Source organism: Spinacia oleracea, chromosome 2 (genome assembly GCF_020520425.1).
Source record: "Spinacia oleracea cultivar Varoflay chromosome 2, BTI_SOV_V1, whole genome shotgun sequence".
Lineage (NCBI taxonomy): Eukaryota > Viridiplantae > Streptophyta > Magnoliopsida > Caryophyllales > Amaranthaceae > Spinacia > Spinacia oleracea.
Genome location: NC_079488.1, coordinates 90,917,619 through 90,934,910, shown reverse-complemented (window position 1 = coordinate 90,934,910; position 17,292 = coordinate 90,917,619). Strand labels below are relative to the sequence as shown.

The following is a 17,292-nucleotide window of genomic DNA, read 5'->3' as shown; positions in this document are numbered from 1 at the left end:
CATTTGAATAAATATTTAAATGCAATTTTAATTTATAAATTCTATAAAAATGATTTATAAATATAATTAAATATATTTGTAATTCCTTAAAAATACGGGGTATTACACCCTATTCATCCGATGAGTAGATTTGCAGGAATTTGATGAATAATGTGACATCTTCATATGCGGGATTTGTTTTAGAGATTAACCTAGTTAAGGTTTCATTTTATGTTGGATTTTATTTATTAAGTAGTTAAATACTTAATTACATTATGGTTTATTTGTAATAAAAGAGTAAGTTTGAGTTTCCACTACATTGTTTGGAGTTTAATTAGCCCTTGACGGTATCACACGGCGGAAATACTCTTGAGTTCTCTCAATGTTGGTTTTCTTAAACAAAATATTTAAGAAGGGGTAATAAGGGGTCGAACTCTCGGGATCAAGCATTTTCTATACTAGCAAGGAACATGTAGCTACTAGCACACTTTACTCTAATCAACAATCAATGGTTGGGTAACTTGGGTTGTTGGCACAACTTGTCACTAATTGCACAAACGGGAAAACAATAATAATAAAGGATAGGGCTAAGGAAGAGGGATTCCACCTAGTATAGCTATGGAAAGTCACAACTCTTTCACTAAGAAATAAGAATCGAAACATGAAAGGGACCTATGCACCCTATAAATACGGGCCACCAGACTTAATTTCACCGGCGAGACACGCTCCCTAGCATGCAATCTCCTCCCATCGGATAGTCAGAATACTACTAAGACATTAAGCAAAATACTTTGGTCATCTCAATCCACCCTACGAAACATGAAAGTGATCTATGCACCATATAAGTATGGGCCACCTGATTTTCACCGGCGACACACGCTTTCTACTATGTAATCTGCTCTCAGCGGATAGTTAGATTACTTCTAAGACATTGAGCACGACACTATGGTCATCTCACCCTAAGAGAGTGAATATCAACATGGGTGAACACATCATCGTATCTAGCTTCGATGGTCACGGTCGCTAGATTTCGGAATTTACTTAGTATCATCTCATAAGAACAAGGCTATCAATACCCCCAAACCATCCTAGGTACCAATGTAAGGTCAAGCAAGGGGTGTAGGAACAAAAGCATTGAGTAGTCATCCTGATGGTCATACTACTAAGAAAAAGGACCAAATCACCGTAACAATTCACAGAAGCCTGCAATGGTCCGTACAGCAGCCTGCAATGCACCACTTTCCTAGGAAACGTGAACTCCATTTCTACTCCTCGGAAAAGGGTGTGCAACCGCTCGTAGAAAAGCTAATGAGATGAGCTATAACCTCCAACTAAAATCACCTTAAAATGTTGAGTAGATTGGGAGTTATGGGAAATTATAGTTGATCCTTGTGCAAGTACTCTTCCTAATCCTCCCGCAACGACTTCAAACTATCCGGGGTATTTCTCCTTTGCATAAATATTTCTTTGGCCCATGTAATTGACCTTGTGGGAGATGGTGATGATAGGGAAGCAAGGAAGTCTCAGGGATATGCTCGTTCCTCATATATGTGGCTCTTCTCTCTTTTGGATTAGCGGGATTCCTTATTCCAATGTGTCGCTTTAACTTGACTTGAAAATAGGTAGAGAAGATCCCTCCATAGAAAACAAGCAAAGAAAGGCAAAGGAATAGGATTTTCTCTAAATGCAACTATATGCAACTAAACTACTCTAATATGTACACAAATGTAAGTAAATAAATAGTATGTGACCACATTTTGTAAGTAAACGCTAAAAAGTACCCAATTTATTTTACTTTTTAAACAAAAAGACAAAAGTAAATAAATTATGGGAAATTTTCATGATAAAACATTAATTATGGGACCATGCTATTTTCTATGGTACAGATATTTAATATGGGACCATATTTTTTAAGTAAAAGTAGGATAATTATGCTAATTAAGTTGTTTGATCAGGGTATATTGGAAAAAAAAAAAACCCCAATTCAACATTTTCGACACACAAAATGGAAAACAAACCCTATATTTTGGGACAGAGTGAGTAAGTAATAAGGTCCTGAAACACAGTGAACTAAACTAACACCTGAAAGAAGAAAAAAAAAATGAACAAACACATAGTATTAAGGATCTAGTAGATATCAATACTGATTCCAAGCTCATACTTCCTCCGTCTCTTTTTATTTTTTACGTTAGATATTTTTCACGTGTTTTAACGAATAATTAATTTACATCGAGATTCTTCAATTTTTTTATTTAAACAAAATAAATTACGTTTATTTATAAGGTTTTCACTTTTATCAAAATTCTGATATTGGGAAATGAGAAAAAATTTAATGTCCCAATGGAAAAGTGTGAAGGATTAAATGACTCAATAAATTTAATTAGTTAAAATAATAATTGGACATAAATTTTGATAGTTAACTAAGTTATTTATGTGGTAATATAAAAGGAAATGTAAATAACATTTTGGAATAAAAAAAAGGAAAACGTACAAAATAAAATAGCTCCGTGTATCAATCTTTGTATGCGGTGGGTGAAACTGAAAGAACCAAAAAGACTAAAATCACTGGAGTTTAGTTTTGGGTGTTAGAACACAAAAATTAATGGAAGCTCTATTATCAGCAATTCTGGGAGTGATAATAGTGGTAACAGTATACATCTATGTGAAGCTTGTTTCGCAGCCTAAGAGTCTAAGGTTGATGCTGCAAACACAAGGAATAGGAGGTCCTCCACCTTGTTCGACTTTGCTGGGTAATATCCCCCAAATTATCCAACTTAAATCTCTAATTCCTGCTAATTATCCTTCTGAACAAGTCAAACTTCATCATGATTGGCCCTTGATCCTATTTCCTCACCTTGTCAGATGGCAAATTTTATATGGTAATACCCGACCCCATTAATCTCAATTTTGATTAATATGTAATTCAATTGTTATACTGAGTGTTTTTGGTTGGTAGCATGTTCTCTTGAAATTGCAACACTAACTTATCCAGAATATTGAATTATAACAAATTATATGACATGTTTGATTGTTTTTGTATTCATGTTCAAATAAAGTAGTTGATTTATAGTTATGAAATGATCCTCTATGTATTAAGAAATTGTTGTGTGGCCGGAAACCAATGCTCTAATCTCGATCTCGTGATATATCGCCCCTCGAGAAACAATGGTTAACCCCCTTAGGCTCCGATCTATTGGATTTATTTTGACTGGACTTTTATTATACGAACTTAACTGAACTTAACTAAACTTATCTGAACTTATTTTGTCTGAAATAAGTCAAAATAAGTCGAATAGAACAGGAACTTACTATCTACAGTGATGATAAGTTGATCATTGATACGTCTTGGGTAACGTAGTAATGATAGTGACATATCTTGGTGGCATTTTGGAGAGGTGTAAAAGAAGGGGGCTTTTTTGGGGATATTTGGTTGATGTGTGATTTTCATTATCATTCACTAATCTTAGTAATTACCTACTAATAGTAGTATATAGGCTAAAAGTTGGTTCATGTATTTCTTCAATTAGCAAGTTAGTTATGAACAATTCAAAAGAGAAGATGGTTAATATTTATATGAACTAGTGACCTAAAACTGTAGCTGTTTTGTTTCTCTATTCCAGATGACTGAATGATGATTGAAAAACTTAATAAGATTACAAACTAAACCATATGATCCATACTTTGTTAATTACAATGGTACAACTGATTGACATCAATCTTGTTTGTGTAAATGGTATTTGGGACAATGAATTTGGTGAGCAGGGCCAGTTTTCACATATTCAACTGGAAGAATGCAGATATTGTGTATAACAGACCCTAATGTGGTGAAGGAAATAATCCTCTGCAGCTCCATAGATTTAGGAAAGCCTTCGTATTTGTCAAAGGAGCGCGGTCCTTTGCTGGGTCAAGGTGTTATTTCTTCAAGTGGTTCACTTTGGTCATATCAAAGGAAAATCATTGCTCCAGAGTTTTTCCCGAATAAAGTTAAGGTAAGCTAGCTAGGGGGTTTAGCTTTTCTTCTTTGGTAAACAGGATCCTGACAATTTGAGTTTTGAGAAAGTGTAGGGCATGTTTGGTTTGATGGTGGAATCGACAACCTCAATGTTGAGTTCCTGGGAAGATAGAGTAAGCAAAAGTGGTGGAACGGTAGAGATGACAGTCGAAGAGGATTTGAGAAGCTTATCAGCTGATATAATTTCAAAAGCTGCATTTGGGAGCAGCTACTCTCAGGGGAAAGATATATTCTCAAAGCTCAGGGAAATTCAGAAGCTAATGAGTCAAACTCTGCATGTCGGGATACCCTTTTCAAGGTAAGTAGTGCTCTTATCACATTTTTTGAACCTCGATAAGCAGATGAAACTTGATCACCTGTATTCTGAACATCTGCAGATATATGCCAACTAAAAACAATAGGGAGGTAAAGAGATTAGAAAAACAAGTCAATTTGATGATATTAAGGGTTGTCAAAGAACGAATGGGAGCTGAAAGTGAGACAGATTTCTTACAAAAGATACTTGAAGGTGCTAGAAAATGTGGTGTACAGGATGACATTACCTTGAAAATAGATGAGGAGAAGCTGATCGTAGACAATTGCAAGAACATATATTTTGCTGGTCAGGAAACAACTGCTACTACAGTAGCATGGAGCTTAATATTACTGGCTGCATACCCTGATTGGCAGATTCAAGCTCGAGCTGAAGTACTTAAAGCTTTTGAAAATGGGATTTTAACTGCCAACGGTCTCAGAAATATGAAAGTGGTATGTTTGCTTTCTTGAATAAGACTGTCATTTCAGTAATAGATTATACAATTATGATTTATGACACTGTAATTTTCTTTGGCAGTTGACAATGATTATCCAAGAGACGCTTCGTTTGTACCCACCAGCAGTATTTGCGGTAAGAACAGCTCTACAAGATGCCAGGCTAAAAGACATACAAGTTCCAAAAGGAGTTGACATCCAAGTTCCAATATCACTGTTGCACCAGAATACAGATCTTTGGGGGCCAGACGCGAAAGAATTTAACCCGGAAAGATTTGCCAAAGGAATTGGAGCAGCATGCAAAATCCCACAAGGTTATATACCTTTCGGGTTTGGAGCTCGCACATGTCTTGGCCAAAACTTCGCCATGATGGAACTTAAAGTCATCTTATCTCTCATTCTCTCCAAATTCAGCTTTTCGCTTTCACCAGCGTATCAGCACAGCCCTGCATTTAGGCTAGTTATTGAGCCTGAACATGGAGTTCAACTCCTCCTAAAAAGGGTATGATTCCTTCTGCGTTTTGTACATTCCGAATACTATTTACTCTACCTTTTAATGTATGATTTTAGCCGAAGCCCATAGTTTTTCTATCTGCTGATAATTGTTCAACTCTAATCAATCACTTCAGTCTTTCTTCCTTCTGTGCTGCGCTTCTATAGACATATAAAATACTTCTTCATATACCCTTGTTTGGCCTTGTTTTTGCTTCTCACGTTGAGAGGCTTTAAAAAACATGCCCAAACATGTACGAATTGTCTATCAACTCCCTTACTGATGTTGCACTACAAAAAAAATCTCGTATAGCAACGGTGTAAAGAACTGAATATTTTGGGCAGAAATATGTTTAATTTGATTGAAAGATGAAGAACACCAAACTGAGGTACCAAAGTAGTGACTTGAGGCCACCAATCTCCAAGGGTTAGTGACTTGAGGTCACCACTCTCCAAAGCCTAAGCTTTACTAATTTTTCCACACCCTTTCTCTTTCCTCTCCTACTTTACTTATACTATTGTGCTCTCTCCTACTTACAAGTACAACATTAATTGCTGCTGCTGCTGCTTTTATTTGTCAAGTAGTGGCAACAGCTTCACTTAGTGTTGTTGGTGTTGTTGGTGTTGTTGGGTTGCAGTCTGTTGTCTGCTGCGTGTCTGTTCTTTTGGGCCTCATTAAGTGGGTTCATTACAATACCGACCCCCTAAACTTCCACCTTGTCCTCAAGGTGGGTAATAATTAGCTGAGAATTCACGGCCTCGGTAGCAATGGTCAATGCCATTCAGTTTTCTTAAATTGACGCCCAGTTTTCATTGACGCTCAAGCTCTTCTTTGTTAAGTGTTGCAAGAAAAATGATCAGGTTGTCATGGGGAAGTAAAAAGTTGTCATGTGGTGAAGTCAAGGTGAGAGTGGAAGTGGTCATGCTTCTCATGTGCTGAAATAAGTTTTGATTGAAAGGTTTTGGGTTGTAACCAGGAAAGTGATTGGTTTTAAAAGTAAAGGGTTGGGTAAGTTTGATGAAAATTGGGCTGGGTTGATTAGATAAATGAAGAGTAGAGAAAGTAGGTTTAGAATTTTGGGCCTTAAAAGTGGGCTCTGTCTCATTAATCAAAAAGAGATTAATTTGTGAAGGAGGGGTTGCCAGCTTGTCTTCTGCCTGGTTGATTACAGAGTTGCCCTTAGTAATATATTGTGGATTTTCCCCAACTTTTTCACCCTCTTCACGTATCTTCACCAACCTTACATGACCCTTTCTTATGTCACCTTGCCCACAATTTACCCATTTGCCCTTACTTTCACCATCCTCTAAAGTTATCTTCTTCTCCAAGCCAAAGAGTAACACACTGAAGCTTCTCCCAGACACTTCATTTTCTGGAAACCTCTTCTGCAAGCTCCACCGACATAGAATTGCTCCACCACCAGTCAGACCGCCAGCGAAAAGACCTTAGCCCACTTATGACCAAGCCACCTCCACCAGTGTACCCATTTGAAAAATCACCTTGTCTTCCACCAAACTTTGGTGGCAAGTAGTTGACTTTACCAACTCCGTTCACGAACTGAACACCACTGCGGCAGCCACCCACGAGAAGACCTGGACCACCACCAGATCCGCAACCTCCAGCACCGCCACGCTCAAATCCTTGTACAGTTGGTCTGCCTACCAAAACACCAACATATCCACCTACTCTACCATACCTAGCACAGCCTGGTCCTCCGCCCAATCTGCTCCCCCAGGCACCACCGCTCTCGAAAACATTTTCGCCACTGTGGTTGTTTCCGTCGACAAAAATTTCTGAACCATCAACATAAAAAACCCAAGGAACACCTCCATCTCCAAATTCTGGTAACAATCTCCCAGATCTACTTTTCTCAATCTCCATTTTCTCTTGCATTACCTCCACAATTTGTGGCTTGGTTTCGAAATTCTCCCCCACTAGATCTTGATCTTCGTCCCCAAGATCCTCCCGAATCCGCTTCAATTCTCGTGGAAGGAATGCTTCACCTATTATCTTCTTCAAATCTTCTTTAAACTTCTTGATTTCCTCCTCCATTTTCTCTTTGAAATTTTGTGTCGAGGGAGGTGGTGATAACCCAAAACGTCGCAATACATGGTCCTTCAATTCTTGCCAACCATGGAAAGGCAGGAACTTGTGTTCTCCTTCGAACCATCGCAATGCTTCACCATCGAGTCCGATAATGGCAGCCTTAAACTTGTCTTCTTCATTTAAGTGAAAAAAATCGAAAAAATCCTCCATTTGAAGAATCCAGACATTTGAATCTCTTCCACCAAACACATGAATTTGAAGCTCTTGTCGGATGCGCTGCTCCTCCTTGCAATCTGAAATCCCTTGATTTCTTTTGCTTATGATGTAAGAAAACTTATCACGAATCCACCTTTGCATCAAGTGTGCTGACTGTTTTCCAGCAAACTCCATGGCTGATTCTTTTTCTTTTTCTCTTTTTTTTTTTTTTTTTTTTGGTGAAAATCAAAAAAAAAAAAGTAAGATCAATAATCCCTCCCAGAACTGTACCGCTCTGATACCAAGTGTAAAGAACTGAATATTTTGGGCAGAAATATGTTTAATTTGATTGAAAGATGAAGACCACCAAACTGAGGTACCAAAGTAGTGACTTGAGGCCACCAATCTCCAAGGGTTAGTGACTTGAGGTCACCACTCTCCAAAGCCTAAGCTTTACTAACTTTTCCACACCCTTTCTCTTTCCTCTCCTACTTTACTTATACTATTGTGCTCTCTCCTACTTGCAAGTACAACATTAATTGCTGCTGCTGCTGCTTTTATTTGTCAAGTAGTGGCAACAGCTTCACTTGGTGTTGTTGGTGTTGTTGGTGTTGTTGGGTTGCAGTCTGCTGCTGTGTCTGTTCTTTTGGGCCTCATTAAGTGGGTTCATTACAAACGGATATGTAGCGACGGATTTATATCCGTTTCCAATTTAGAGACGGAATATTCAATATCCGTCTCTAAATAAATTTAAAGACGGAGACAGATATTGAAAATCCGTCGATACTTTTATCGAGGGATTTATAAATCCGTCTCTAATTTAGGGACGGATTTCAAATCCGTCTCTAAGGTAGGGACGGATTTTGACCAATTTAGAGACGTATTTGGTCCGTCGCTATATGGGCTTTTTTTTGTAGTGTTGGGTGCAAGTACCGTAGGGGGTACATTTCGGTCAGTTTTGAAAAGTTTTCGAATGTCGAAATATATGAGTTTAGCAAATCATTTTTACCAAATGCTAAAAACACAAAATCGAATCAAGGTATTAATAACCATATGTGCACCAAGGGGCTTGATTTTTTACAATCCAACCCTCAAGGGAAGCCACTTGAAATTCATGGTTAGGAATACCTCAATTTTGTACATGCATGCTTAGGAAAAATTGAATACTATTCATTGAAGGAGTCACCGCAAAATAATTTATACTCCAATTGGAAAGACTAAAGTTACACGGATAAGGCATAAGAATCGAAATACAATAAAGATCCGAATTCGCGAAAGAAATATTTATTTGGATTAACTTATGTGTACGTACAATACGATAATCGTTTTTGTGCAATAATCCTAGCCTACTGTTAGGTGGGTGACCATGCTTGATTTAGAAAATTTGTCCTAGAATTTGGTGATCAATTTGTCTAAAGTCAAATTAATGGGAACCTAATCCGGTTGTCCAAATATTATCTTATTACTCCTGATGGCACTTGTAGTCTTGGATTTAGCATGGTAATGATGATGCACATAAGCATAAACATACATCACATTTGCAAATAAAAAATAGAACTTGAATCAAAATTGCAAGAATTGAAGGAAAATGATTAAATAACATGTAAGCATAAATAACCGAAATTGAAGGTTTTGAAGACCTGGATTTCAAAGAATCAAGAATGTTCAAGTATGACATCTTGTTCTTGAAAGCTTCGAAAACTTCGTATAATTCTAACTTTAACTGACGTTGCTCAACTTAAAATATCATCAATTTTGTAAGAGTTTGAAATTGAACTTGAAATTGAATTTTAGGACCCGAAGTTGTAGAATTAAAAGACTAAAATGCATTCTATTCAACTTACTGACCTGAATTTATCTGATATGAACTCATCTAGACTTATGGGAACTAAGCAATCCTGATTGGAACTAATAGGATCTTATTTGTCCTGATTGGTACTAATTAATAATTATGTTATTACTCCCTACGTCCCTCATTACTTGTTACATTTTCCTTTTTCGGTCATCTCACATTACTTGTTACACTTCTAAATTTGGAATGTACCCATTTTAGAAAAATTGAATTTTGATGATCTTTGTAAAAGAGAGTTTCAAGAATGAAATGCCTTAAACTAATAATGAATTTCAAGAATGAAATGCCTTAAACTAATAATGAATTTCAAGAATGAACCACCTTAGAATTCTCAATTCTGAGCTTGATGTTAATGGCCTGCACACCCTGGTTGGCATTTGGCAGGCTTGAGCTCAAGCTGGGGTGCTTGAAGTTTGCGGAGACATGACTCCAGATCCTATCACGATTACAGGAAAAGGAATGTGATACGAAGTGTTGCTTTCATCCATTACTGACTACCACTAAGAATTTATATCCAAGACAGGAGTATATCCGACACGGAAAGCATTGCAAGATGCTAAACTTCAGGAAACTCATATTCGAACAGGAATTGACATCCAGATACAGGTATCATTCTTGTATCAGAATCCAGACTATAAGTTCCAGACGTTTATGAATTAAATCCCAAACTGAACTTCCCAGGAATGCAAAACCTCTGTCCGCTTACACCAGAATATCAGCAGAGCCCTGTATTTCTACAGGGAGTTCAGCTCCTTCTACACAGGGCATGAGTTCTATTCTTTGTGTACTTCAATAACACGATATGGCCACTTTTGCAAAAAATTACCCCCACTGTCCACACAGACCGAGGTAGTATAAACCCGATAAAGCCATATAGGGGACCAGACTTAGTCTTGCAACTACAAAGATATTGTATCCATTAGATACTTGATCAACACCAGAACTATCTACTAATACTTCAGAATAAATAAGAGATGAAGACAGTTTAATGAGTTATTTGATAAGTGCATCTGCATGTTTTTATACAGCTATCAGCCAATTTCTTACTTCATTAGAACAGGATGTCTATGTTTCAGCAAAACAATCACCACGACAGTGAATGAAATAATAAAAAGTGCTGACATATGGAAGGAAGATTCCTATTCTACCATATATGTTCCTCTTCTTAAATTCCGTACGGTCTTAATATTATTAAGATTGCTCAAAATACAGAGCAAAAACATCCTTGTCTATGGGAGTGAACTGTAAGTCTGTAAGTGAGTACATAAATATACAATAAATTCAACACACGATAATGCTAGTCCATTGCTAATGTAATACTCGAATTATTTCAGAACCAAAGCGCACTTTAGCAACAAATCTATCTCCTTTTATCAAAGCAAAACCTTTTTAAAACACCCTGCCCTGAGGGGGTCTATGAAAAGAGAGAGCGATGTCGGTTGCGTTCCAGTCGTGCTTCCCTCTACAAAGAAGAGGGCATGTTATAAGCTTGGATTATGCCACACCATGCACAATGAACAGTGAACAATGATTGAACAAAACGTGACCACCCGATCCAATACAAACAATAACAAAAGAAATCCATTTTGGTATCTCTAATTTACATGTTTTCTTCATCCACATTCAAATAGACTTTGCCAGATGAAGCAATGAGTTAATGCGGCTACTTGGGTTAAGTTTAGTGATACGAACAAGGTCACATGGCCACAACAGATGGTTCGTCTACGTTAGCTGAAGGATAACTGAATAATGGAATGCATCCTTGATCTTGTTTACTTGTGGAGAACTGGAACATAAACAAGGTTTCCCTATTCTACAAAAGTAATTAAAACACAAAAAGGCTCCAAACATCCCAATATGTATGACACATTGACACCTCAAGAAAATACTTTGAGCTTCTAAGCAGCCTAGCAATAATTTAACCATTTCCTGCCACAATCGGGTCTCAATCTTAAATCTTAATTGCAGGTTCACCAAAAATCACCTTCAATTCAATGAAGAAAACAAAAGAAGCAACAACTAAATGTGCATTTTTCACCAATTGGTCTATGTACATTACATATGATACTCAGGGGCGGCGCTGGGGCGGTGCCACCGGGGCGACCGCACAGGGCCTCCCAAAATAAAGGGCCCCCATATTACGGATATGTAGTTTAAGTTAGCATAATTAGATAAAGAAATCTTACAGCGCGTTGGTGAAGTGATAAAGTACATTACACAGAAGGCACAAGTTCGACTCCGACATCCGTTAGGTTTTTTATTTTTTTATACATAGATGTGGTTGCTGTGAAACATTTGTACTCTATAATAATTACTCCTAGGTTATGACGTTTTTTATGATTTTATCTCTCCTCTTCCAAGAACTATTTCGCCTCTTTCAATTAATCAATAGTCTGTTCTTCCATTATTCCTCAATTTTCAATTTTAATTTCTCAAATTCAATAAAGAACTTTTGTGGCCTTTATCCTTTTCGCTTTGCAGTATTCCGCCAATCCAATGTTACCTTATCTCCCTCTTCTTAGGTGAAATGTCTAATAATCAGGAAGGGTTGGATGATACTAATGTTGACGATGATAATATTAACAATTTGATGGTCATGGTATTAACGGTGATGGTGAATTGGTGATAATGTTGATGTCATTAACTTGATGATGTTAATGTTTATAATGATCCTAATCTTGATAATGTTGGTTATATACTTATGTTTTATGTTTGAATTATAATTTGACACTTAAAATATATTTAAGTACTGCGGCCAATACAAAAGGGCCCAATTTTTCGATATCGCACAGGGCCCCATTTACTATGCCACGCCCCTGATGATACTTAACCTTATTCTTGGGCATTACATATGATTTCATTATCATTACCCCTTTTAGTACAAAAAATGAAGAAATAAATCCACCAAATCACACATAATTAGAAAGCCTAAAACTAAAATTATGGGCACTTTATTGCTTACCTCCTTCTTTTTGCATTCCTTGTAAACATCAAAGAACTCTTGACATTTGCTCTTTTCTGAGTTGTATTGCTCTAAACCTATGCATATCATTAGGAAGAAAAACTCAACAACTCAATCTAATCACAGAAATTGAATTAACAGTTTTTACCAAAAAAACTACTGTGATTTTAATCATGGGTTTCAAATACATTGATCAAAATCAAGGTATACAAAACAGGGAAAATTCATCGTATCACCATTTTTACTTTTTAGGTTCCTTTAAATGCTTGAGCTGAATACACAAATATTATTGAATTGAAAAGGGAAACTTGAACGGGGAAATGCCCTTAAAGTGGAAAAAATGCCCAATTTGGGACGAACTAGGGATCTGAATTTCGCAAAAGATGATGCAATAAATTGGTGGAAATTATGAGTAAAAAGTAAGGAAATCTTACACTTGAGAGACGCGGTGTATTGAGGATAGCATGAAGAATCGGATATTCTAGCTGCACTTGGGTATGGAGGTGATTCGACTTTGGACGCCATTACTTCGAGTTCCTTTTTCTCTCTCTTCCCCCGTGCCAAAAAAAATTTTTGACGACCCTCCGTGCCATAAAGCAAGTCCGTGCTGTGGAATTAATTTACTTCCTCCGTCCTTCGTCCTGGTTTGGCCGACACATATTTTTAGGCAATTTAATTGACTTATTAATTTATTAGGTGTTACTGTAGTTGATAGTATGATATTTTTTTTAATATAGTTAGTAGAAAATGTGTTAAATAATGGGGTGAGGATGGGGTAGGGCCGTAGGGCCGTAGGGGTGAGCGTGGGTTGAACTTTTAATGTTTTTTTTTTAAGAAAGTAAGTAATATATGTGGGTCCATGGTTAGGTGAAAAATGATATGCCGTATAATATTAGTTAAAATATGTCATTTATAGAAACGAGACTAGTATTAAGGGACGGCTTTATAAGGAAAGTGAGGCGAGTATTAACGGACGGAGGGAGTAATTTTTTAGCCACAAAACAATACTCCGTACTTCACGTATTATTCACAAACTAGATTAGTACCGTATATGTACTGATATTTTAAAAGTATTTGACTGGAATATTTTTCTCCTAACTTACTACATATTACATATTTATTTTGAACATAACTAATAATCTTGAACATTTTTATTTGGGACCATAATGACAGAGTATGCATTTTTCATCGTACTACATATTACATTTTTTTATAAGTAAATATTTTTTCACTTTTAATATAATGATTTAACTAAAGTATTACCAAAAAATATTTTTAGCAAATCATTTTTAGGTGGCATAATATTATTTCCATAATTTGTCAACAAATAGTTTTTCAAATTAAAAAATATAAAGTAGAGATTGTTTAGGAATTTTTTTATTTTTTTAGCTGGAAATTTCACACTAGTAAGTGTCACGTGTCACTCCTGGTGTTTAATAGATTAAACGGAAATTTCATGAAATACCCCTGAGTGTTGCCATAATTCACCAAATGCCCATCAAGTTTCAATAATTCATAAAGTACCCCTCAGAAATGACTTAATACCCCCAAATACCCCTTCATGACGTCATCATCCTCATAATCAACCAATTACGATCTAATTACCCACCTAATCCCAAATTAACCCACCTAATCCCTAATTACCCATCTAACTCTCCATTAACCCACCCATTAACCCATTAATCCACCCATTTATTTTTCTTTTTTCTCTCCCTTTCCTTCTTCCATTAACCCACCTTCCTTCTTCCCTGACCTTTCTCTCTCTCCCCCCTTCCTTCTTCCGACCTTTTCTCCATGGACATTGCAACTAGATACTCGTCCTCTTCTGGGCAAATCTAATAGAATCAACCTTGAATCGATTATGGTTTCAATTGATGATTAGTGTCTTCTTCACTGCTTTCACCATCTTCACTATCATCATCTTCATCCTCCTCACCAAACTCAAAATTCAATTTCTAATTGGGAAACAAATTAGGCTAGGGATTTTCGCGCAAATTAGAGCAGTGAAGGTAAACTTGTCGAGTTCAATTTGCTTGTCGATTTTCGCCCAAATTGATTGAATGTCGATTCTCGCCCAAATTGATTGAATGTTGGTGTTAAAATCTGGGTTATGGGTTGGTGTTAAAATTTGGGTTCTGGGTTCGTGTACAAATCTTTCGTCTCTGATCTGGATTCGTGTTTATCATGGTTCATTTTTTATCTGGGTTTGTGTTAGGTGATTGGGTGTGTAACTGGGTTTTTCATCTACGTTTGGTAATTGGGTTTTCTGGGTTCATCAAATATTGTAAATGTATGCTTCATCAAATATCTGAGTTCGTGTTTGTTTAATTGGGTTTTCAAGGTGATTGGGTGTGTAACTAACTTTTTTTTTAATTGCAGAGGTACATTGCATCATAATCAATTTTTGGAGTTGTTGGTTCATACATTTGATCAATTCAGATTAAAGAGAATCAATCCACGAGATTTTAGTCGAATCTGATTCACATTGTCGAAATTAATTCGCAATCAAAAGTAAATTTCATGAGTTGGTGGCGGCGGTGATGGGTCGAGGAGGGAGAAAACGGGGGCGAGGTGGTGGCGACGGTGATGGAGTCGAGGAGGGAGAAGACGGGGGCGGGGTGGTAGCGGAAGAAGGGAGAGTAAGAAGATGGGTTAATTAGGAAAAATGGTAAATAGGGGGGTTAATTAGATGTTAATTAGGGATAATGACGTCATGCAAGGGTATTTTGGGTGTTAAGTCATTTGTGAGGGCTATTTTATGAATTATTGAAACTTGATGGGCGTTTGGTGAATTATGACAAAACTCATGGGTATTTCATGAAATTTCCGTAGATTAAATATTGTACACATACCATCATATTGTGAGATTATGGAATTTTTAAAATAAAAGTGTTTAAAATGTTTATCGCTAATTGAAATAGTGGTCTCCTGATTAGTCTGGGGGGAGATTGAATCGATCTATATATTTTCTCAGTTATTGGAGCGCCACGTAGGAAATATTTTCCCAGTTAAAATATTTATCGCTAATTGAAATAGTGGTCTCCTTCTCCTTTCTCTCGATCTCACTCCCATGACAGAACCTTCACCACCCAATTTCTCTCTCCTCTGCGACAATGTTGCACGAGCTCACAAAAAAATATCACAGTTCACATTAAATTGGTTTAAATCAATCTTCGATCCCCTTCAACTTTGGCTCGTGCTTCGACTTTGTCAAAGTCGATCAACCTTGTCCTTCACCGCGACGCTCTGAATTCTCATCTTTTGGAGAGGATACGTTAGTCAGTAAGGAGGGTGTTAGGAGGGGTTTTCTCGTAGTGGTAATGGGATGGTGGTTGGTTGCGTGCAGTGGGTTCAAGGAGGAGGAGAGAGAAAGAGAGTGAGCGTGAGTGTGGATCTGGGTTGTAGGTCTAGCTGTAGGTGAGTGCGGGTGTGCCTGCGACGGTTGTTGGCTTGTTGTGGTGGTTTCAATTGGAAAATAGAGAAGAATTGTGGAGAGGAGGGAGATAAGCAAGGGCCAATTAAAATAAAAATAAAAATAAAAATAAGCATAACGAATTAGAGAAAATGGGCTACCATGGAGGAGATAGAACATGGGATTTCATGGGAGAAGTGGAGGAGCTAGAGGGCTGCCATGAGAGGAGGAGGAGAGAGATCAGGAAGTTATAGAAGAAATAAAAATAGATGAAGCATAACCCATTAGAGAGAGACACATGTCACGTTTACTCGTTATGCCGGTTACCAACCGGTCAAAGACTGTTTTTGGAAGACACCCCTTAAAGGTTATATTTTTCCATAATAATCCAAAAGTGGGACTGTTGTTAGAAGAACGGGAAAAGATTGGATTTTTTTTTTACAATCCTATTATAAAAACTTATAAAAATATTAATATTTTGAAAATATATATTAAGATGAAACCAACAATATATTATATACAAACATTTGTTTTCATATACTAGAAATAAAATAGGGTCAAAGTGAATTATGTGAATAGTGCAAAAAGTCAAAATGAGTCGAGTATTAAGGGACAGAGGGAGTATAAACTAATAATATGATATACCTTGGAAAAAGAGTCATTTTAACAAATAAGGATTGAGAAGGTAACAATTTTGTTACCATAGGGTTGAGAGAGGTAACAAATGGTGATAGTAGTTACCATTAAGAAATGGATTGTGTTATCATACCTCTTATACCAAATATTAGGAAATGTAAATAGTAAGTATTTTCATTTACATAATCCATACTTTAAAATCACTATACTATCATGCTCTAATTTTGTTTGAAAAGAGAAAATATAAGGGGTTATGGAAAGAATCCTCTCCATATGGAAAACAAAATCAGAGACGGCCCTAAAAAATGTGTACAGTAATATAAATGGACATAAATCCTTAAGATTGTGAATATAATTGAATTAATAAGGGTTAATATCAACATTAATGAAATTTCTTCGTGGTTTCCTTAATCATTCAATTTTTATGAAAAGTAAAAACAAATTTTATGAAATCATAAAAAATTTATAGTCATTTTCCAAATTTTAGTGATTAGTTCACTATGTATATTACGTGAAACAATCTATTACATTATACTAAAATAGACACCAGGAATGACATATGTCACTTCCTGGTGTAAAATTTTTCCGTTAAAAATTCTTTTCCTAAAAAAATATCTTTACTTCATATAATTTTTATTTCTTTCCTTTTGTATAAATTTTTATGTATGAAAAAAAAGATTATATAATATGACATTATTACACGATTTTGGTAATAGTTTAGTCAAATTGATATATCAATTATAGAAAATATATTTTGGTCAAATTAACATTAATCACATCGAAGATTTTTTTTCATACTATCATATTCACCATATAAAGTACTTCGTATGTAATAAACAGTAGGGCGAAATTTTCATAATAAATGAATATGTTAAATTTTTTTAATTACACATTAGATTTAAGGGATAAATATTTTAGTTAAATATTTTATAAAAAATATGGTCAAAAAATAATT

At 36.2% G+C, this 17,292-nt stretch overlaps 2 protein-coding genes across 4 annotated transcripts; one reads left to right on the top strand and one right to left on the bottom strand.

Moving 5' to 3' along the window:
• The first annotated feature begins 2,487 nt into the window (after positions 1-2,487).
• Positions 2,488-9,851, top strand: LOC110806215 (cytochrome P450 714C2). 2 transcript variants are annotated; one of them, XM_056837298.1, is made up of 6 exons: positions 2,488-2,858; positions 3,742-3,968; positions 4,045-4,289; positions 4,369-4,738; positions 4,824-5,243; positions 9,712-9,851. In XM_056837298.1, the coding sequence occupies exons 1-6, from the start codon at positions 2,582-2,584 to the stop codon at positions 9,715-9,717; spliced, it is 1,545 nt and encodes a 514-aa protein (XP_056693276.1). In that variant the 5' UTR covers positions 2,488-2,581; the 3' UTR covers positions 9,718-9,851. The 2 variants fall into 2 exon arrangements, with proteins under 2 accessions (XP_056693276.1, XP_021867551.1); XM_022011859.2 differs by lacking the exon at positions 9,712-9,851 and having other exon boundaries at positions 4,824-5,381.
• LOC110806222 (cytochrome c oxidase-assembly factor COX23, mitochondrial) lies at positions 9,578-12,884 on the bottom strand. 2 transcript variants are annotated; one of them, XM_022011870.2, is made up of 3 exons: positions 12,724-12,884; positions 12,290-12,366; positions 9,578-10,226 (listed from the first exon to the last, which is right to left on the bottom strand). In XM_022011870.2, exons 1-3 carry the CDS (start codon positions 12,812-12,814, stop codon positions 10,215-10,217), a joined length of 180 nt encoding a protein of 59 aa, XP_021867562.1. In that variant the 5' UTR covers positions 12,815-12,884; the 3' UTR covers positions 9,578-10,214. The 2 variants fall into 2 exon arrangements, with proteins under 2 accessions (XP_021867562.1, XP_021867561.1); XM_022011869.2 differs by lacking the exon at positions 9,578-10,226 and adding an exon at positions 10,490-10,789 and having other exon boundaries at positions 12,724-12,881.
• Between the last annotated feature and the right edge of the window lie 4,408 nt (positions 12,885-17,292).

Excerpts from the sequence above, each read along its gene's own strand:
- LOC110806215 (XM_056837298.1), top strand. The coding sequence starts at position 2,582 with ATGGAAGCTCTATTATCAGCAATTCTGGGAGTGATAATAGTGGTAACA. Across the intron at positions 3,969-4,044 it reads TTTTCCCGAATAAAGTTAAG|GGCATGTTTGGTTTGATGGT; the intron begins GTAAGCTAGCTA and ends GAGAAAGTGTAG. Across the intron at positions 4,290-4,368 it reads GTCGGGATACCCTTTTCAAG|ATATATGCCAACTAAAAACA; the intron begins GTAAGTAGTGCT and ends GAACATCTGCAG.
- LOC110806222 (XM_022011869.2), bottom strand. The coding sequence starts at position 12,814 with ATGGCGTCCAAAGTCGAATCACCTCCATACCCAAGTGCAGCTAGAATA. Across the intron at positions 12,367-12,723 it reads ATACACCGCGTCTCTCAAGT|GTTTAGAGCAATACAACTCA; the intron begins GTAAGATTTCCT and ends TGATATGCATAG. Across the intron at positions 10,790-12,289 it reads AGGAATGCAAAAAGAAGGAG|AGGGAAGCACGACTGGAACG; the intron begins GTAAGCAATAAA and ends TCTTCTTTGTAG.